Source organism: Bufo bufo, chromosome 3 (genome assembly GCF_905171765.1).
Source record: "Bufo bufo chromosome 3, aBufBuf1.1, whole genome shotgun sequence".
In the NCBI taxonomy this organism is placed as follows: Eukaryota; Metazoa; Chordata; class Amphibia; order Anura; family Bufonidae; genus Bufo; species Bufo bufo.
Window position 1 is genome coordinate 609,494,921 of NC_053391.1, and position 22,476 is coordinate 609,517,396.

The 22,476-nt window shown below is 45.4% G+C and overlaps 1 protein-coding gene across 1 annotated transcript in view; it reads left to right on the forward strand.

The window, feature by feature from the left end:
- ASIC1 (acid sensing ion channel subunit 1) overlaps window positions 1-22,476 on the forward strand; it is a 395,233-nt gene that overhangs the window by 77,207 nt on the left and 295,550 nt on the right. The window contains exon 3 of the mRNA XM_040426001.1: window positions 651-846. Coding sequence (XP_040281935.1) covers window positions 651-846 — 196 coding nt within the window. The remainder of the gene's footprint in view (window positions 1-650; window positions 847-22,476) is intronic.

Sequence of the window (22,476 nt, forward strand, 5' to 3'; positions counted from 1 at the left end):
GGCCCCATCGAAGTGAATGGGTCCGCATCCGAGCCGCCAAAACTGCGGCTCGGATGCGGACCAAATCAACGGCCGTGTGCTCGAGTCCCTAGTGCTACCATACAGTACTAATGCCTACATTGTGCCCCCTCACAGTACTAATATCCACATTGTGCCCCTCACAGTAGCTATGTCCACATTATGCCCCACTCACAGCAGTAATGCCCACCTTTTGCCGCTAGTGCCCCCTCCAACTCCAATAAAGTTTAAAAAAAAAAATATACAAATAATCACCTGTTTTCTTGATGATTGGGCATATCTGGCATTCCGCCGCAGCAGGAGGCAGTCGCACCTGGCTGATTCCTGGCCTGCACGCTCCTCCCAGCATTGTGATGTGCCATCTGCTACCAAACCCCACCCCTCCGAACACCCCTGTCGTAACCATGGAAAAGTGCAGTGTATGATATGATGAAAAAATGAATCCAGCCAGCAAAGGAGGCAATATGGACAATCACAATACATTAGTAAGAGCCTTGTATTAACTTTCTCTACATGATAAATGCCATTTGCTGATGTGAGACAACCCCTTTAATGATGGCACAATCCCTTTAAGGATTATAACTTAGAAATTGCTAAGATTTATTTTGTTCTCTCTGTCACATTTCTTCCAGTTATGAGCTTCCAGACTCTCACCTTGCAGATGAAAAAGTCATGGAAGTCCTTCAAGAAAGAGCCAACTTCCGTAACTTTAAGCCAAAGCCATTTAATATGAAAGAATTCTATGACCGCACTGGACACGACATCCGGGAGATGCTCCTCAGCTGCAAGTTCCGGGGGGAAGAGTGTGGTCCTGATGACTTCGTTCCTGTAAGCTGATCTTTATTTTCACATATGAAGGCATATTTCACCCCAGCTTGTCTCTGGAAGCCACATCCTTAGTGCTGTATTTGACTGGCAGAAGAGCCTTAGGGCTCATTCAGATGGCCGTATAAATGGGTCCTCATCCATTCCACAATTTTGCGGAACGGGTGTGGACCCAATCACTTAAATGGGGCCAGAAAAGGTGTGCTGTTCGCATCTGTAGTTCTGTTCCGCTGCCCCGCAAGAAAGATAGAGCAAGTCCTATTGTTGTCCTCAATCGTGGACAAGAATAGTCATTTCTATCATAGGGCCGGCCATGTGCGGTCCGCAAAATGAGGAACTCATACGGCTGGTATATGTGTTTTGCGGATCCGCAATTTGCGGACCGCAAAACACTATGGCTGTCTAATGGAGCTCTTACGATTATCAGGAAGAAAGCGTTCCTTCCAGACAATCGCTTGCTTGTCAGTGGAGGAGACCACTGCTATTACATGCAGAGATCTCCTCCACAGTATGGGGAGAAGTGATCACTTATGCCAGCTTTCCAGCTGTTGCAAAACTACAACTCCCAGCATGCCCAGACAGCCTACAGCTATCAGCCTACAGCAGGGCATGGTGGGAATTGTAGTTTTACAACAGCTGGAGGGCCGCAGGTTGGCCATCCCTGACTTATGCCATCGCTCCTCCCCATACAGAATCATTATTTTCCGGCAGCGTGTTTAGACCATGTTCTGTGTTTTCATCTTGTAATCATTCATGATCTCCTTGCATATAACATCATGAAGTCTGAGATCAGTTGCTGACTACTTAAAGGGAACCTGTCACCGGGATTTTGGGTATAGAGCTGAGGACATGAGTTGCTAGATGGCCGCTAGGACATCCACAATACCCAGTCCCCATAGCTCTGTGTGCTTTTATTGTGTAAAAAAAAACGATTTGATACATATGCAAATTAACCTGAGATGAGTCCTGTATGTGAGAGGAGTCAGGGACAGGACTCATCTCAGGTTAATTTGCATATGTATCAAATCGTTTTTTTACACAATAAAAGCACACAGAGCTATGGGGACTGGGTATTGTGGATGTGCTAACGGCCATCTAGCAACCCATGTCCTCAGCTCTATACCCAATAAAGGGGTACAACTACATTGCAACATGTGTCTCGCGACATTCATGGCGCACCAATGTATTTATTGTAATGATAGTCAATGATTCGCAGTGCGACATGCGACATGCTGCGACTGCGCTGCGACAGTCACACAGAAAGCCAGTTTGGATTTTTTTGTGACTGTCGTGTCGCACCATGTCGCATGTCGCAGTGTGACACCACTGACTATCATTATAAAAAATGTTGTGCAGATTTTCTGCGCTGTGTCGCCCTAGCCTTAGAGAGTTGACTTTGGAGTTTTTCCATGCTTGTTGACATTTTTAAACTAAATGAGAGATCTCTGCTTATGATCAGTGAATGGTCAGTGATCACGGTGTGTCCCCTGTTTTTCCTAACTTTGTCTCAACAAATGTAGAAAATGTTTGTCCAGATAGCCTTTGGTGCTAGGAAGCCTATTAGGTGCTGCTCTTGGTCCTGCTGCTTGCTGTCACCTGTGCCTGGTGCTGCTGCTGACACAGATCTACTGATTGTTAGGGCTCATGCACATTATCATATTTTTCTTCAGTGTGACATCCGTATTTTTTACAGATAGCACACTGACCCATTCTTTCCTATGGGACCATGCACACATCTGTATTTTTGCAGATCAGTGCGGACGTTCCTCAAATTCTAGAACACTTCCTATTCTTGTCCATTTTGCAGACAACAATAGCCATTTCTGCTTGTTCACACGACCGTGCCATGTTTTTCGGTCCGCAAATTGCGTATCCGCAAAACAGGGATGCCGCCCGCGTGCCTTCCGAAATTTGCTGAACTGAACGGACGGCCCTTTATAAAAATGCTTATTCTTGTCCGCAAAACGGACAAGAATAGGACATGATTTATCATTTTTGAGGGGCCACGAAACGGAGCAACGGAATGCGGACAGCACACAGAGTGCTTGCTATCCGCATCTTTTGCGGCCCCATTGAAGTGAATGGGTCCGCACCCGAGCCTCAAAAAATGCGGCTCGGATGCGGAACCAAACCACGGTCGTGTAAATGAGCCCTAAATGGGACTGAGAAAAATGCGGATTGCACACGAAAGCTGTCCGCGTTTTGGGGATCCACGGTTCAGCGGACTGCAAAACCAATACGGTTGTGTGCGGGAGGCTTTTTTTGTATTCTCAAGGCTAATGCTTCATGCACACGACCCTATTTATGGCTGCATCTGATCCAAATTTTTTGAGGGGTTGGAAACGGACTGATTAATTTAAAAGGGGCCACAATAAATGTGTGGACACCACAGCGTGTGCAGTCCGCATCCATATGTCCGTTCCGCTGTCCTGCAAAACATAGAATATTTTTAACACAGGATAGGACGGACCACAAAACAGATGCAGTCAAGTGTATGAGGCCTAAGGGCTCATGTGCACAAACATTGTTATGCTGTCTTCAAATTGCAGATCTGCAAAACACGGATACCGGCCATGTGTGTTTCACATTTTGAGGAACGGAACAGCTGTCCCCTAATAGAACTGTCCTATCCTTGTCCGTAATGCAGACAATAATAGGACATGTTCCATCTATTTGCGGAACGGACAAGTAAAATACGGACACGGAATGCACACAGAGTTATTTCCGTTTTGTCCAGCCCCATTGAAATGAATGGTTCCTCATAGGGCCTGGAAAAAAAAGCGAACGGACACAGACAAAAAATATGTTTGTATGCATGAACAACGTGTGCTTCCCGTTGCGGTATTGCGGACCGCATTTGCGGATCCGCAATACACGGGCGCCGTTCTGTGGCCATTCCGCATCACGGATGCGGACCCATTTACTTCAATGGGTCCGTAAATCCGGATATGGTGCGGAACAGAAGCACGGAACGAAACCCCAAGGGAGCACTACGGAGTGCTTTCCGTGGGGTTTCGTCCCGTACTTCCGTTCCGCAAAAAGATAGAACATGTCCTATCTTTTTGCGGAATGGCCGGATCGCGGACCCATTAAAGTGAATGGGTCCGCGATCCGCTGCGGCTGCCCCACAGACGGTGTTCGTGAATTGCGGCCTGAATTTTGCGGGCCGCAGCACGACCACGGGGCGCAAGCGTTCGTGTGCAGGAGGTCTAAGGCTGAGGCTACACCTAGACTTTTTGTAGCACTTCTCGCATGTCTCAAGGAAAGTGTGACTTCTAATGCAAAAAAAAAAAAAAAACGCAAGTCAATACTGAAAACAGACGAAGAAATGTATACCAGCCCAGTTTTTGTGACAAACTCAGGCACAAAAAAAGGTGCACCTAATAGATCGGAAAAAAAGTCTCAAAAAAAGTCAGAATTAGTCTAAAAAAATCAAAATAGTCGGATGAGGCACAACAGCCTTTTCAAACAGGTGCAATTTCAGTAGTATGTCCGACAAAAAAAATAAGGTCTAAGGGTGCATTCAGATCACCGTTTAGCTTTCCGTTCTTCTGATTCGTCAAAAGAAGAGAGAGAGAAAAAAATAGGATCCTGTAAAAAAAAAAACGGATACTGTTGAATTAGTTATGCATAGGATTGCATAGGATCAGGTTTTTTACAGTATTCAGTAAAAAAAAAAACTGATCCTGTTGCATCAGTTGTCATCCGTTTGAGCTATTTCCGGAAATGGCTCAAACGGATGACAACTGATGCAACAGGTCATTTTTTTTTACTGGATCCTGTTTTTTTTCTCTCTCTCTGTCTAGTTTCACACTAGCGGCAGCCTTAATGAGTCCATGTACTATGTATCTGCAGTCCATTGGGCACAAGAATGTAAAATATGCCCATGTGAATAAGGCAGAAGGCCGAGGCTACGCATTTCCAGCTTTAGGCCTCTTGCACACGGCCGTTGTGCGCCCGTTCCGTGCATTGGGGACCGCAATTTGCAGTCCCCAATGCACGGGCCCCATCCGTGCGGCAGCCGAGACAAATCAAGACCCATTCAACTTGGATGGGTCCGTGATCCGTCCGCACCGTAAAAGAACGTTCTATTTTTTTGCGGTGTGGAGGCACGGACAGAAACACCACGGGAGCACTCCGTAGTGCTTCCATGGGGTTCTGTGCCTCCGTTCTGCACCGCAGCTCGGGAATACGGACCTATTCAAGTGAAAGGGTTTGCATTTATAGAAGCAGAAGAATGAAAATAACGGAAGTCCATATGCCCCGTTTGCTTCAGTTAAGGCTACATGCACACGACCGCATGTGTTTTGCGGTCCACAAAAAAAACTAAACGGATGACATCCGCATGCCATAGTTTTTTTTTTGCGGATCCATTGCAACAACAAGAATAGGACATGTTCTATTTTTTTTGCGGGGCTACGGAACGGACATACTGATGCGGACAGCACAGCATTTTTTGCGGACCCATTGAAATGAATGGGTCCGCATCCTATCCGCAAAAAAAAGGAACGGACACGGAAACAAACAACGTTCGTGTGCATGTAGCCTAAGTGTCGAATCTGGCACTTCCATTATTTTTGTTCTTCTGCTCCTAGAACTGGGCAGAAGAACGGAAATGTAAAAGCGCAGATGTGAAAGCAGCCTTATTTATGTCTGCTGTGGTTTTAAAAGTCGCAATTGTGGTGTTTAAGGCCGTCGCGTTTTTACCTGTGGATTTAAACCTGTGGTTTAACCTCCTAACAGTTCTGCCCAAGTGCTCGGCAGCAGGGGGAAGGGGAGGGGGGGGGGGCCTTAATATTGCTGGGCACTGCTATGTTCTGTATTGCTACAGGTTTGTGTTTCATCAAGTGACAACTGCAGGCCAGAAGATTGCATAGAACTCAATGTAGTCCTTTGAACTGTAGCTCAATAGTTAAAAATCAATCAGTAGCACTATAAAAAGTCTGTGTACTGTAGCCCTGGCCTAATGAGCCGTGCACTAGTGTCAGGCGGGCGGCTTTCAGCCCCTAAATGTAAACAATGATTATTTCCAGCAAGCAGAATAATGAGCAATTGATATACAAAGTATATCAGGAAGTGCGACATTGTGACCTCCACAGCAGAACTCCGCGATAAGATCAGGCTGAGACATAACAGGCACAGTAATTCTTTTCTCAGAGGAACATCACCAGTTTCACAATTTGACTGGTCATAAAGGAGAAAAAAAAAAAACTTCCAGTTATCGAACGCACATAAGGGTCCTACTAGATGGACAAACATTGTTTCAAGCAAAGTCCAATTACACAAAACAATAATTGCTTGATATGTTTTGCCGTTCCTTTCTGCAGCCGTTGCTTGTTCGCTCGTGGAGCATTTACTGTGCTAGTGACTGGCACGTCTCTGATTAGAGGAGGGGAAGTTGCGGCAACTGACGGTAATCCTTTAGCAGGGCTGGGGTGAGGAATTTCGGAGCCCTAGGCAGAGCAGGCAAGTTGTGCTCCCCAATTTAAAGTGTCATTACTTCAGATTAAAACACATTTGAACAGAAGCCGTCAGGGGCAGATCCAGGGACTTATGGTTGATGCCTTCATGGATTTCAGTTGTACATCACTAGTGTTGAGTGGACTGCGATTTGCAAGGTTGGGGTTATCTAAGAATTCTGTAATGGATTCCATTACCACGGACCATAACGGAATTCTATGACGGCATGCACATTGGAAGCCTATAAGAGGCATTCCATATTGCATTCCTTCATAATAGAAGTCTACGCTGTCCATAGACTTCTTCTATTATGATGCAATAAGGAATGCCTCTCATAGGTTTCTGTGGTGCATGTCGTCATAGAATTCCGTTATGGTCCATGGTAATGGAATCCATTACAGAATTCTTAGATAACCCGAACTCCGAGTTCGCTCAACACTATTCATTACTTTCCTTAACTTGTCCATTGGGTTCAGACCATCGCGGTTAGACGTCTTTGGTCAATGGTGTGCAGCCCCCTCTGCTACATAAGAAGACACCAGTATTACTATATGGCACATGGTAGATAGGGGACTGTTAAAGATTTTGCAACTCAGACCCCAAATTTATACAGTTCACTGTCATCCTGCTGCTACTCCCAATACTGTGTCCGCTGTGCTCCCCCATGCCCACAAACACAATACTGTCAGAAATAACAGTGTCATTCGGATAGTTCTCCCATAGTAAGGTCTCAGAATGACCTTTTTTTTTTAATAGTCCCCCCCAATGGTGATAATACTACCCAAGAGTGCCCCATTAGTAGCAATGCCTACAAATTGTGTACAATAATAATAATGCCCCTACAGTACCCACAGTAGAAATAATATAAACATGGTGCCCCCAGTATTTATAAAGTCCCCCCTACAGTGTTCCCTGTAATTCTAATGCCCCTCTGTATTATAATGCCCCCTCCTGTAGTGCCAATATATAATGCTGTCTTCCATAGTACCAGTATATAATGTTCCTCCACCCCCTCATAGTGCCAGCATGTGCATGCCCCCTGTAGTGCCTGGTATATATATATATATATATATATATATATATAATGCTACCACTGTAGTACCAATATATAATGATCCTCCTGTAATGCCAGTAGATAATTCCCCCCTGCAGTGCCAGTATATATATATATATATATATATATATAATTACCCCCATAGTGCCAGTATATGATGGTCCTCCATGCCCTATGTCATGCCAATATATATGATGCACCCTTTTAGTGCCAGTGTATATATAATTCCCCTCATGTAGTACAAATGTATAATGCTCCTCCATGCCCCCATGTATTGGCAGTATATATATAATGCTCCCTTTTTAGTGCCAGTATATATATCGTGCCAGTATAGATATAATTCCCCCTGTACTGACAGTAGATAATTTTCCTATTTAACTGCTAGTAGTTAATGCCCCCCTGTAGTGCTACCCCTAGTAGCAGTATATATGCCCCCCTTCCTTGGTGCACCCAGTAGATAATGCCAACCTCTGTAGTGCCAGGTATATATAATGCCCCCCTCTGTAGTGCCAGGTGTGATGTCAACCTCTTGCGCTGTTCTACTGCATCATAGGCTGAATCTCACCCCATATTATGGGTAGCGAGGCGGCACCCTAGGCGGGCACCTACCCTCACCTCCCCTTTGTCCTGGCCCTGTCCTTAAGGCCGAGTTCACACGAATGTGTGTGACCCGTGCCTGTGCTGCGGCCCGCAAATAGCGGGCCGCAATGCACGATCGCCGGCCGTAGGTCAGCCGCATCGGATCGCGGACCCATTCACTTTAATGGGTCCGCGATCCGGCCGTTCCGCTAAAAGATAGGACTTGTTCTATCTTTTTGCGGAACGGAAGTACGGGATGTAACCCCACGGAGGCACTCCGTAGTGCTTCCGAGGGGTCCCGTCCCGTGCGGCCGTTCCGCGATTCCGGATTTGCGGACCCATTGAAGTGAATGGGTCCGCATCCGTGATGCGGATTTCACATGGAACTGTGGCCGTGTATTGCGGCCCGCGATTTGCGGGCCGCAATACGGCAATGGATCACACACGTTCGTGTGAACTCGGCCTAAGGCAGGCAGATTGTCCGATCCACAGAAAATGAACGATGTGCTATATGCTGTTCAATTGCTGCACGTTATTACAGGTGATGATAATTTCTTAAATTTCAATGATTATACGAGAATTCAAGTAATATTCTCTCCGTCTAATACGCTATTATTAGTGTTGATCGAGCACCAAAGTGCTCGGGTACTCTGGTGCTCGAGTAGAACACTTCGGGATGCTCAAGTGCTCTACAGAGCACCCGAGCACAATAGAAGTCAATGAGAGAACCCGAGTATTATACCAGGCACCCCATGCTCTGAAGAGGGGAGGGAGTCTGGTTCACAGGAAAAGGTCAGAAATTGATGACAACACCACTGAAATGGTTCAGGAACAGCACGGGGAGGATGTCTGGATGCATCTTGGACTCCCAGGTCTCTGCTGGGAACGATGTTGTCCGAATAGTACGCCAGACTGACAATAATGCGCACCAAACCGAAGAAAAAATCTATTTTAGAGGAAAAATTTATAGGAAACATTCTTTCCTGTATATTTACTTGTATATAAAGTGCAAGTGCTGCCAAAAATTACAAGGAAGAGGCACTCCGATACAACCTGTATATCACATAAAGGAGGGCCTCATTCATATTGTGGTACAATGGTTCATGTAGTGGGACTCCTACACTCATAAAGCCTATGCACTAAGTGAAAGGGCTTCCAAAAATTACAAGGAAGAGGCACTCCGATACAACCTGTATATCACATAAAGGAGGGCCTCATTCACATTGTTGTACAATTGTTCAGGTAGTGGGACTCCTACACTCATAAAGCCTATGCACTAAGTGAGTGAAAGGGCTGCCAAAAATTGCAAGGAACCGGCACTCCAATACACCCTTTATTACACATAAAGGAGGGCATCATACACACCCTTGAAAAATTATGATTGATGGCCTTCTGGTGGCCCTCAAAAACATTAGGAGCAAGGGCCTGCTGGTGACCATCTAAAACATTAGGGGTGAGGGTCTGCTTCTGAACTGACCGTCTAAAAAATTAGGAGCGAGGGCAGCCTAATAAGCATGTTGAAATGATGGAGGAGGAGGACAAGAAAATGAAGATTGAACCATATACCTTTTTTGTGGTGGAAGGGGTGCATGGGAATACAGTGTATTCAATATCCATAAAAGCCACATTTAAAGTGCCTTTATGTTCAGCCGCTTTCCTCTGGTGGAGTAGAGAAGTCAGGGGCAATGCAGGCCTTGTTAATTTTGATAAGAGTCAAACTGTCAGCATTTCCAGTTGACAGGCGGATACGCTTATCAGTTATTATGCCCCCAGCAGCACTAAATACCCGCTCTGACAAAACGATGGCGGCAGGGCAGGCCAGCACCTCCAAGGGTAGAGCACCAGTTCGTGCCACGTGTCCAGCTTGGACACCCAGTAGTTGTAAGGCACAGAGGGATCATTGAGGACGCTGACACGGTCTGCTATGTACTCCTTCACCATCTTCCAAAATGTTTCTCTCCTTGTGACAGTAGGCCGCGCATCAGGGTGAGGGTGCTGGCGGGGTGTCATGAAACTGCCCCAGGCCTTGGAGAGTGTTGCCCTGCCTTTGTTGGAACTGCTGTGTGTTCCCCTCATCTCCCCTCCTCGGTTGGTCAAGGAACTACGTACTCTGCCGCCAGCGTTGTCAGCTGGAAATTTTTGGAGCAATTTTTCCACAAGGACCTTCTGGTATTGCACCATTTTGCTCGTCCTCTCCACCACAGGAATGAGAGATGAGAATTTCTCTTTGAAGCGGGGGTCGAGAAGGGTGAACAACCAGTAATGTGTGTTGGCCAAAATGTGTATAACGCGAGGGTCACGGGAAAGGCAACCTAACATAAAGTCAGCCATGTGTGCCAGAGTCCCAACAGACAAGACTTTGCTGTCGGACAAAATGCATATAAAGTAGTATTATCCAGCTCACATCCTTGGCCTTTTCTCTCCCGTGTGTCCAGAAACCTTTGGGTGTGTCCCAGTATAGAAGAAATAAGTAGAAAAAATGGTTTCGACACTAAAGTTGTAATCCAATAAAAACGTCTTCTTTATTGAAACACATGTACATCAGCAGACACAATCACGAAGCATGCGGTAATCATTGACGCATTTCGGACAATCTGTCCTTAATCGTAACAATGTTCCGTGTTATTTTGGGATATTTAACCCCTTAAGGACTCAGCCCTATTTCACCTTAGGGACTTGGCCATTTTTTGCAAATCTGACCAGTGTCATTTTAAGTGCTGATAACTTTAAAACGCTTTGACTTATCCAGGCCATTCTGAGATTGTTTTTTTTCGTCACATATTGTACTTCATGACACTGGTAAAATGAAGTAAAAAAAATCATTTTTATTTATAAAAAAATACCAAATTTACTCACAATTTGTAAAAAATTGCAAATTTCCAAGTTTTAATTTCTCTACTTCTATAATACATAGTAATACCTCCAAAAATAGTTATTACTTTACATTCCCCATATGTCTACTTCATGTTTGGATCATTTTGGGAATGATATTTTATTTTTGGGGGATGTTACAAGGCTTGGAAGTTTAGAAATCTTGAAATTTTTCCGAAATTTTCAAAAACCCAATTTTTAGGGACCAGTTCAGGTCTGAAGTCACTTTGCGAGGCTTACATAATAGAAACCACCCAAAATTGACCCCATTATAAACTACACCCCTCAAGGTATTCAAAACTGATTTTACAAACTTTGTTAACCCTTTAGGTGTTCCACAAGAATTAATGGAAAATGGAGATACAATTTCAAAATTTTACTTTTTTGGCAGATTTTCCATTTTAATAATTTTTTTCCAGTTACAAAGCAAGGGTTAACAGCCAAACCAAACACAATATTTATGTCCCTGATTCTGTAGTTTACAGAAACACCCCATATGTGGTCGTAAACCGCTGTACGGGCACACGGCATTGCGCAGAAGGAAAGGAATGCCATACGGTTTTTGGAAGGCAGATTTTGCTGGACTGTTTTTTTTTACACCATGTCCCATTTGAAGGCCCCCTGATGCACCCCTAGAGTAGAAACTCCATAAAAGTGACCCCATCTAAGAAACTACACCCCTCAAGAAATTCAAAACTGATTTTACAAACGTCGTTAATCCTTTAGGTGTTCCACAAGAGTTATTGGCAAATGGAGATGAAATTTCAGAATTTACATTTTTTGGCAAATTTTTCATTTTAATCCATTTTTCACAGTAACAAAGCAAGGGTTAACAGCCAAACAAAACTCAATATTTATGGCCCTGATTCTGTAGTTTACAGAAACACCCCATATGTGGTCGTAAACTGCTGTACGGCCACACGGCAGGGCGCAGAAGGAAAGGAATGCCATACGGTTTTTGGAAGGCAGATTTTGCTGGACTGTTTTTTTGGACACCATGTCCCATTTGAAGCCCCTCTGATGCACTCCTAGAGTAGAAACTCCAAAAAAGTGACCCCATTTTAGAAACTACGGGATAGGGTGGCAGTTTTGTTGGTACTAGTTTAGGGTACATATGATTTTTGGTTGCTCTATATTACACTTTTTGTGAGGCAAGGTAACAAGAAATAGCTGTTTTGGCACCGTTTATATATTTTTTTATTTACAACATTCATCTGACAGGTTAGATCACGTGATATTTTTATAGACCAGGTTGTCACGGATGCGGCGATACCTAATATGTATACTTTTTTTTTATTTATGTAAGTTTTACACAATAATATCATTTTTGAAACAAAAAATAATAATCTGTCACAAGCAGACAGCTGAGAAGTTCTGACAGGAGCCGTTCAGATCCTCCCCCTTGAGTTTCTTTGTTTTGGTTTCTGTTCCTCACCTCGTTAGGCTATCTCAGCTGTCATGCAGTCAGACTCATTACCTCCCTTTATATTCTCTCCCATAAGGTAGTTGGGTGTGGCTGATACAACTTCCTGGAATGAGTGTGCATGCTGTCTTCAGCTCCCAACTACCAGTTCTCAGTTCGTCTGCAGATAAGTGTTGTTTTAGTATTTATGATTTTCTGTTGTCTGGATCCAGGTGACCCTGACTTCCTCCGTGTCTGTGTAGGGAGCCGGTGGTCGTGTCCCCTCACTATTGTAGGGCCTTCAGGTTCAGATAGCCGAGGTACGTGGATATGCGCCCATTCACCTTTAGAGTGGTCGCATAGGCTGAGCAATAAGGGAGAGCGGCAGGTCGATTGCAGGGGTCTCCCTTTTTGTTCCTTAGTTGTGGATCCAGTGAGTCATCCTATGTTTTTTGTATCATCTTGTTTCCTGTACACCATCCGTGACATTATCAGCCACCAAAACCGTCTAGCATGGATCCGGTTTCACTTTTGGCTGAACGCTTTCAGGGTCTTGCTTTGGAGGTAGCTGATCTCCGTAAGACTTTTTCTCAGTTTCAAGTGACCGGTTCAGCTTGCGTTCATGGAGTTTGTGCTGAGCCTAAGATTTCGCTCCCGGATACGTTTTCCGGGGGTAGTGAGAATTTTGTACGTTTTAGAGAGGCCTGCAAACTCCATTTTCGCCTTCTTCCCCATTCTTCCGGTGATGAAGAACGAAGGGTGGGCATCATTATATCGCTGCTCAGGGGTAATGCTCAGTCCTGGGCCTTTTCGCTGCCGGAGAGGGCACAACCCCTCCGTTCAGTGGATGAATTCTTTTTAGCCCTGGGTCAGATATATGATGATCCGGATCGTATTGCTCTGGCTGAGTCTAGACTACGTCTGTTATGCCAGGGTAAACAATCCGCAGAGATATACTGCTCTGAATTTCGGAGATGGGCAGCAGATACGGGTTGGAATGATGCTGCACTCCGAAGTCAATTTTGTTATGGTCTTTCTGAGGGATTGAAAGATGCATTTGCCTTTCATGAAAGACCTACCTCCTTAAATTCTGCTATGTCTCAGGCTGTTCGTATTGACAGGCGTCTTAGAGAAAGAGGAGAGATTTCTCCTTCTTATCATGCTCAGTCCCGGGACAGTGCAGCGGTGTCATTCTGTGCACAGGGGTCTCAGTCGCTGTCAGCCCCTTCTGAGCAGGAGCCCATGCAGCTGGGGTTGATTGCCTCTGACAATAGAGGATTCCGCCCGCAGGGGAGGGTTTGCTTTTGTTGTGGAGGTATAAATCATCTGGCAAATGTTTGTCCCTCTAGGAGATTCAGGCAGTTTTCTGGGAGTAATAAAGAGACAAAAAGGAAGAAATCTTTTAAGAATATTCCGTCTGTTACTATTGGCAGGGTTGAGGCGGAAATTGAAGAATTGTCTTTTGCTTGTAGTTCCCGTTTTGTCCTGCCCGCTAGGGTGGCGCTAGAGAGCAAGAGCATTTTTTGTGAGATTTTTGTGGATAGTGGAGCAGCTGTCAACCTCATTGATAACCAATTTGCAATAACTCATGGTTTCCAGGTTTGCACTTTGCGAAAAAATATTCCTGTTTTTTCTATTGATTCAGCTCCACTTTCTCAGAAATCATTAAAGGGCATAGTTCACAATATCCGTTTAATTGTGAATGATACTCATGTTGAGGATGTGTCATGTTTCGTCCTTAGCGGTTTGCCTACTCCTCTAGTGTTGGGGCTACCCTGGCTCTCTAAACATAACCCCACCATTGATTGGCCAGCGAGGCAAATAAATGGTTGGAGTGACTTTTGCAGAGAGAATTGCCTCATAACATCTATTTCTGAGGTTTCTACTAAAACTGTACCACCTTTCCTCTCTGAATTTTTGGATGTTTTCTCTGAGAGTGGAGTTCAGGATTTGCCTCCGCACAGGGAGTATGATTGCCCTATTGATCTCATCCCAGGTGCCAAGCTGCCTAAATCTCGTTTATACAATCTTTCCCAACCTGAGAGGGTCGCGATGCGTGCTTATATCTCTGAGAGTCTAAGAAAAGGACACATACGACCCTCAAAGTCACCTGTTGCCGCTGGTTTTTTCTTTGTTAAGAAAAAAGATGGTTCTTTAAGACCTTGTCTGGATTTCAGGGAGCTGAACAGTATCACTATTCGTGATCCGTATCCGCTTCCTTTAATCCCAGATTTGTTTAACCAGGTTGTTGGGGCGAAAGTCTTTTCCAAATTAGACCTAAGAGGGGCATACAACCTGGTTAGGGTCAGAGAAGGAGACGAATGGAAGACGGCTTTCAATACCCCTGAGGGCCATTTTGAGAATTTAGTTATGCCTTTTGGTTTGATGAATGCCCCAGCCGTTTTTCAGCATTTCGTCAACAGCATTTTTTATCATTTAATGGGGAAATTTGTATTAGTGTATTTGGATGACATTTTGATTTTTTCTCCTGATTTCAAATCTCATAAGGAACACTTATGTCAGGTCTTACTCATCCTGCGGGAGAATAAATTATACGCGAAACTGGAAAAATGTGTGTTTGCGGTTCCAGAGATCCAATTTCTGGGGTTTCTTGTCTCCGCTTCTGGTTTTCGCATGGACCCCGAGAAGGTCCGCGCTGTGCTTGAGTGGGAGCTTCCTGAGAATCAGAAGGCGCTGATGCGTTTTTTGGGCTTTGCTAATTATTACAGGAAATTTATTTTGAATTATTCCTCTGTTGTTAAACCACTCACGGATATGACCAGAAAGGGGGTAGATTTTTCTTCCTGGTCGGTAGAGGCGCGTAAGGCCTTTTCTGATATCAAGGAGAGTTTTGCTTCCGCTCCCATCCTAGTACAACCTGATGTTTCCTTACCCTTCATAGTTGAGGTTGATGCTTCTGAGGTAGGGGTGGGGGCGGTCTTGTCTCAGGGTTCCTCTCCTGCCAAATGGCAACCGTGTGCCTTTTTCTCAAAGAAGCTCTCCTCCGCAGAGAGAAATTATGATGTGGGAGATAGGGAATTGTTGGCCATCAAGTTGGCTTTTGAAGAATGGCGCCATTGGCTAGAGGGAGTCAGACACCCTATTACCGTGTTTACTGACCATAAAAATCTGGCCTACTTGGAGTCAGCCAAGCGTCTGAACCCGAGACAGGCCAGATGGTCTTTGTTCTTTTCAAGGTTTAATTTTGTTGTTACGTTCCGCCCTGGGGTTAAGAATGTGAAGGCAGATGCCCTGTCACGTTGTTTCCCGGGAGGTGGGAATTTTGAAGACCCGGGTCCCATTTTAGCTGAAGGTGTGGTGGTCTCTGCTCTTTTTCCTGAATTGGAGGCAGAGGTGCAGGCAGCCCAGTCAGAAGCTCCTGATCTTTGTCCTCCTGGGAGGTTGTTTGTGCCTCTCGCTTTGAGACACAAGATTTTTAAAGAACACCATGATACGGTCCTTGCTGGGCACCCGGGGACAAGAGCCACACTGGATCTCATTGCTCGGAGATTCTGGTGGCCTGCGCTTCGTAAGTCGGTTGAGGGTTTTGTGGCAGCTTGCGAGACTTGCGCTCGTGCCAAGGTCCCTCACTCACGGCCATCAGGTCCTCTCCTTCCTTTGCCCATTCCTTCCCGTCCTTGGACACATCTGTCCATGGACTTCATAACGGACTTGCCTCGTTCCTCGGGGAAGTCTGTGATTCTGGTGGTGGTGGACCGTTTTAGCAAAATGGTGCACTTTATCCCTTTTCCCGGTTTGCCCAATGCTAAGACGCTGGCGCAGGCATTTGTTGACCACATTGTCAAATTGCATGGGATTCCTTCTGACATAGTCTCTGATAGGGGCACGCAGTTTGTTTCCAGATTCTGGAAGGCTTTCTGTTCTCGCTTGGGGGTTCGCTTGTCATTCTCTTCTGCTTTCCATCCGCAGTCGAATGGCCAGACAGAGCGTGTCAATCAGAATCTGGAGACATATCTGCGCTGTTTTGTGGCGGAGAATCAGGAGGATTGGTGTTCGTTTTTGTCCCTTGCTGAGTTTGCTTTAAATAACCGTCGTCAGGAGTCCTCTGATAAGTCACCATTTTTTGGTGCATATGGGTTTCATCCGCAGTTTGGGACTTTCTCTGGAGAGGGCTCTTCTGGTTTGCCTGATGAGGACAGATTCTCCTCGTCTTTGTCATCTATTTGGCAAAATATTCAGGATAATCTAAAGAATATGAGTGAGAGATATAAGCGTGTGGCGGATAAGAGACGTATGCCTGGTCCGGACCTGAATGTTGGTGATTTGGTGTGGCTGTCTACCAAGAATATCAAATTGAAGGTTCCCTCCTGGAAGTTGGGTCCTAGGTTTATTGGGCCTTACAAGATCCTGTCTGTCATCAATCCTGTTGCCTACCGTCTTGATCTTCCTCAGACTTGGAAGATCCATAATGTTTTCCATAAGTCCTTATTGAAACCTTATGTTCAACCTATTGTACCCTCACCTTTGCCTCCTCCTCCGATTATGGTTGATGGGAATCTTGAATTTCAGGTTTCTAGGATTGTGGATTCTCGTCTTGTCCGCGGTTCCCTCCAGTACCTCATTCATTGGGAGGGTTATGGTCCTGAGGAGAGGATGTGGCTCCCAGTGACGGACATTAAGGCCTCTCGCCTCATCAGGGCTTTCCATAGGTCCCATCCTGAGAAGGTGGGCCCTGAGTGTCCGGAGTCCACTCCTAGAGGGAGGGGTACTGTCACAAGCAGACAGCTGAGAAGTTCTGACAGGAGCCGTTCAGATCCTCCCCCTTGAGTTTCTTTGTTTTGGTTTCTGTTCCTCACCTCGTTAGGCTATCTCAGCTGTCATGCAGTCAGACTCATTACCTCCCTTTATATTCTCTCCCATAAGGTAGTTGGGTGTGGCTGATACAACTTCCTGGAATGAGTGTGCATGCTGTCTTCAGCTCCCAACTACCAGTTCTCAGTTCGTCTGCAGATAAGTGTTGTTTTAGTATTTATGATTTTCTGTTGTCTGGATCCAGGTGACCCTGACTTCCTCCGTGTCTGTGTAGGGAGCCGGTGGTCGTGTCCCCTCACTATTGTAGGGCCTTCAGGTTCAGATAGCCGAGGTACGTGGATATGCGCCCATTCACCTTTAGAGTGGTCGCATAGGCTGAGCAATAAGGGAGAGCGGCAGGTCGATTGCAGGGGTCTCCCTTTTTGTTCCTTAGTTGTGGATCCAGTGAGTCATCCTATGTTTTTTGTATCATCTTGTTTCCTGTACACCATCCGTGACATAATCATGTTTTATTGTCTCCATATTCTGAGAGCCATTGTTTTTTCAGTTTTTGGGCAATTATCTTAGGTAGGGGCTCATTTTTTGCGGGATGAGTTGACGGTTAGATTGGTACTTTTTTGGTGGGCAAACACCTTTTTGATCGCTTGCTGTTGTACTTTTTGTGATGTAAGGTGACAAAAAAATGGTTTATTTAGCACAGTTTTTATTTTTTACGGTGTTCATCTGAGGGGTTAGGTCATGTGATATGTTTATAGAGCTGGTCGATACGGACACGGCGATACCTAATATGTATACTTTTTTTTTTCCCTATCTTTTACCAATTTTTTTTTACTTTATTTGGGGAAAATTACGTTTTTGTTTATTTTTTTCAACTTTTTTTTTCACTTTATTTTTTGTCCCAATTTGGGACTTGAACTTTTGGTGGTCTAATCCTTTACAATGCATTCCAATACTTCTGTATTGGAATGCATTGTCTGTATGAGTAATAAAGTGTGTATTACTCATACAGCTTCCGGCCTGTGAGATCCAGGGGGCTGGATCTCACAGGCTCGTCACCGGAAGGCAGCGCGATGCCTTCCTTAGACATCGCGCTGCCTTCCATGCCATCGGGTCCCCCCCACAGCCCCATGGGGACCCGATGGCACCACCGCCGCAACTTAGAAAAGCCGCAAACCGCAGGTCTGAATTGACCTGCGGTTTGCGGCGATCGCCGACAGGGGGGGGGGGTCACGGGACCCCCCCGCGCTTTTAGCCGAGGTGCCTGCTCAATGATTTGAGCAGGCACCTTGCTCCGATCACCGCCCGCCGGACAGCGGTGATCGGAACAACACATGACGTACCGGTACGTCATGGGTCCTTAAGGACTCGGTAACCATGCCGTACCGATACGTCATGGGTCCCTAAGGGGTTAAAGACCAGAATCCCACCCCCCACAGAATCGCAGGAGGAAGTATCTCACCACCATTGGTCATTCTAAGGCTACTTTCACTCTGGCGCTTTGGTTTCCGTTTGTGAGATCCGTCTAGGGCTCTCACAAGCGGTCCAAAACGGATCAGTTTTGCCCTACTGCATTCTGAATGTAAAAGGATCTGATCAGAATGCATCAGTTTGTCTCCGATCAGTCTCCATTACGCTCTGTGGACGGACACCAAAACGCTGCCTGCAGCGTTTTGGTGTCCGTCTGACGAAACTGAGCCAAACGGATCCGTTCTGACACACAATGTAAGTCAATGGGGACGAATCCGTTTTCTATGACACAATCTGACACAATAGAAAACGGATCCGTCCTCCATTGACTTTCAATGGTGTTCAAGACGGATCCGTTTTGGCTATGTTAAAGATAATACAAATGGATCCTTTCTGAACAGATGCAGAAAGTTGTATTATCTGAACGGATCCGTCTGTGCAGATCCATGACGGATCCGCACCAAACGCCAGTGTGAAAGTAGCCTAACATGGAACCGCCTTTAGCCCAATATATCATTATCAAACTTCACCTGTGCAACATTGTTCACTGGTGCTTTAAATCAGATTAACCCCATCCTCCCCACCCAATTCGAATAAATGAGACAAATGCTCTTGGGTATAGGGACCTTGGGAGGAACCAAATAAAAACCGCACAGTGTGCACAGTAACAAATACAGAAATATTTAAAACAAAATAGCAAGCCACTTTATGAACTATCGAAACCAAAATATCACAGATGAACTAGTATTTCATATTGTTCTACTGCTATTGCTGATAAACATACATTAATTCCTTTCTCTGGTTCAAACCTGTATGAACCCTAGCATTTAATCTAAAAATCCAGAAGACTCTCAAAAGCTGTTTCTTTCTATGATCGCCACCCCGAAGGGGCGCTGTGACTTTTTTAATTGCAAAATGCACGCATTACCTAAAGTGCACAACAGACCCACCCTCCTTCTTTGCGTCCTATAGTCTCTGGGATAGGTTCCCTGACTGAACGCCTTGGAAATTGGTTGGACAGTATTTTGCAGCCCATGGTAAAGAGGGTGCCAGGATATCTTTTTTGGTTTCGATGGTTCATAAACCTTAGATGAGTCCAGCACTGCCACTTCAGGTATGTTGTCTGTGGGAGTCCCTTCAAACAAATCCTATGGATAGACCATTATAATATTCCAGAAGACTCATTTTTAAAGGTGTTGTCCAGGTGTTTAAATGGAACCTGTCACCTGGATTTTGGGTATAGCGTTGAGGACATGGGTTGCTAGATGTCCGCTAGCACATCCGCAATATCCAGTCCCCATAGCTCTGTGTGCTTTTATTGTGTAAAAAAAAACGATTTGATACATATGCAAATTAACCTGAGATGAGTCCAGTCCCTGAGATGAGTCCAGCATGAAGGAGCCCAGCACTGCCCCGCATCCTCAGATTCTCCTCCTTGCTCCCCGATGTCACAAAGCTAGAGCCCCGTAATCTCGCGATGCGCAAGCTAGCGCATGCGCAGTTTGTTCCCTGAGGCTGATGCCAGCACAGGGAAGGAACACTATGCCAACACTGCGCATGCGCTAGCTCACGAGATTACGGCGCTCTAGCTTTGTGGGGAGCAAGGAGGAGAGTTGGACGATATGGAGCGGTGCTGGGCTCATCTCAGGGACTGGACTCATCTCAGGTTAATTTGCATATGTATCAAATCGGGTTTTTTTACACAATAAAAGCACACAGAGCTATGGGGACTGGATATTGCGGATGCGCTAGCGGACATCTAGCAAACCATGTCCTCAACGCTATACCCAATCCAGGTGACAGGTTCCATTTAAACACCTGGACAACACCTTTAAAAATGAGTCTTCTGGAATATTATAATGGTCTATCCATAGGATTTGCGTGAAGGGACTCCCACAGACAACATACCTGAAGTGGCAGTGCTGGGTGGTGGAGCACTAGAGCTTCTTCACTGCAGTACAGCCACAGCGACACACACATCCACGTGGTATCCAGTACTGCAGCTCAGCCCTATTCATTTGCAGTACCAGAAACCACCACTAGTCCATTGCCATCGTTGTGACTGAGACTGCTGTGAAGGGGCAATGGTGCTCCTTTAAGTGCCAATGCCCTCTTGTTCTACACTTTCTACAAATAGTGTAGGAGTTGGTTTATTCTAAGCTGTGGTTACACAGTGTGCTTCAGGCACCATGCATATTGCGTTGTCGCATTGAGCATACTGTAGAATTTAATGATTGTCAGTAAGGGCGCAATGCTACAGTCGCAAAGAATCCAACAAAAACATCAGATTTTTGGATGCAAGTCACAAGTCACACATGATTTTTCCATCATAGACCACAATGCAAGTCATGAGACTTGCCAGTGACTTTTCTGTGATTTGCCTATTTTTCTACCACAGCAAAAGAATTTAGCATGGCCACTAAGTTATTCAATAAAATGTATCTGTATAGCTCCACCTGCTGTTTTTTTTTTTTCTTACTTCTCTGTCCGGCTCACTGAGAAGGCCGCACATGCTCAGTTTCATCCTTCACCTGCCTCCTGATCAGTGATAGGGAGAGCTGAGACACGCCCCCTTGAGCTGTGATAGGGAGAGCTGAGACACGCCCCCTGAGCTGTGATAGGGAGAGCTGAGACACGCCCCCCTGAGCTGTGATAGGGAGAGCTGAGACACATCTCCTGAGCCGTGATAGGGAGAGCTGAGACACGCCCCCTTGAGCTGTGATAGGGAGAGCTGAGACACGCCCCCTGAGCTGTGATAGGGAGAGCTGAGACACGCCCCCCTGAGCTGCAGCGGAAAAGACCCTCCCCTTGAGCTGTCAGCTTGATATAAATCTAGCAGAGCAATGAATGGGGAGATCTCTGGACCCATGTGAGGTACAGGGCTGGTTCTAGCTTTGTTAGAAAGAGGTTGTCATGTTCTATATAACATCTGAATTTAATTTTTTAGATTAGTCATGGGAGAACCTCTTTAAGAGTTAGATTTAGTAATACTAGAATTGATTTCTCCCAAAAATAAAAGGGGTTGCCAAGGCTTGTCATATTCATGGCCTGTGTCATCAGTATGGGATCAGCGGGGGTCGGCACCCTCACTGATCAGATGTTTGAGGAAGCGACACCACTCACCGGAGCTCCAGTGAGCACCGCAGCCTCCATGTAGCTTACCAAGCACAGCACCATCCATTGAATAGCTGCTGAGCTTGGTATTGCAGCTTAGCTCCATTCACTTAAATGGACCTGGCCTGCATCTAGGCCATGTGACCAACGAACGTGACGTCACAGGCTTAGGTGCCCACGAAGCGCCACGGGCTCTTCATAAAGCTGATTGTGGGGGTGTCACGGGAGTCGAACCTCTGCCAATCTGATTATTAATCAGCAATAAAACATATGAACAAGGCCTGCTATGGGAGAAATGTATGCAAAAACTGGTGCATGGAAAAATGAAACAGTCTTCCATAGCAACCAATCACATTCCAGCTATCATTTAAAAAGGTCCTTTAAAAAATAAAAGGGGCAATGTGATTGGATGCTAGGGGTAACTGCTGCAGTTTTTCATTGCACTAGTTTTAATAAATGTCCTCTATAGCTATATAATACCAAGGCAGTGGTGCAGCCCTGTCCATCAGTTTGATGACTGTACTTCATATGAGTTAAGCGGTTGTATGAAGCAGGTTCACGTACTGAGCTTGCTCAATATTTGTCAGGTGCCAGCTGTATAAAATCCCCCTTTTCCAATTTCCCACATAAAAATAAACAAAAAAAGTCATTGGTATCGGCGTTTGCGAAAATACCCAAAGTCATGTGAGGGGAAAGCAATCACAAAAAAAAAAAAAATTGCCAGTTTGCTGTTTTTGGTCACATTGTAAAAAGTTATCTAAAAGTCACATCTAAGTCTACTTTCACACTTGCGCTTTCCCTTTCCACTATTGAGATCCGTCATAGGATCTCAATAGCGGGGGAAAACGCTTCCGTTTTGTCCCCATTCATTGTCAATGGGGACAAAACTGAACTGAACGAAACGGAGTGCACC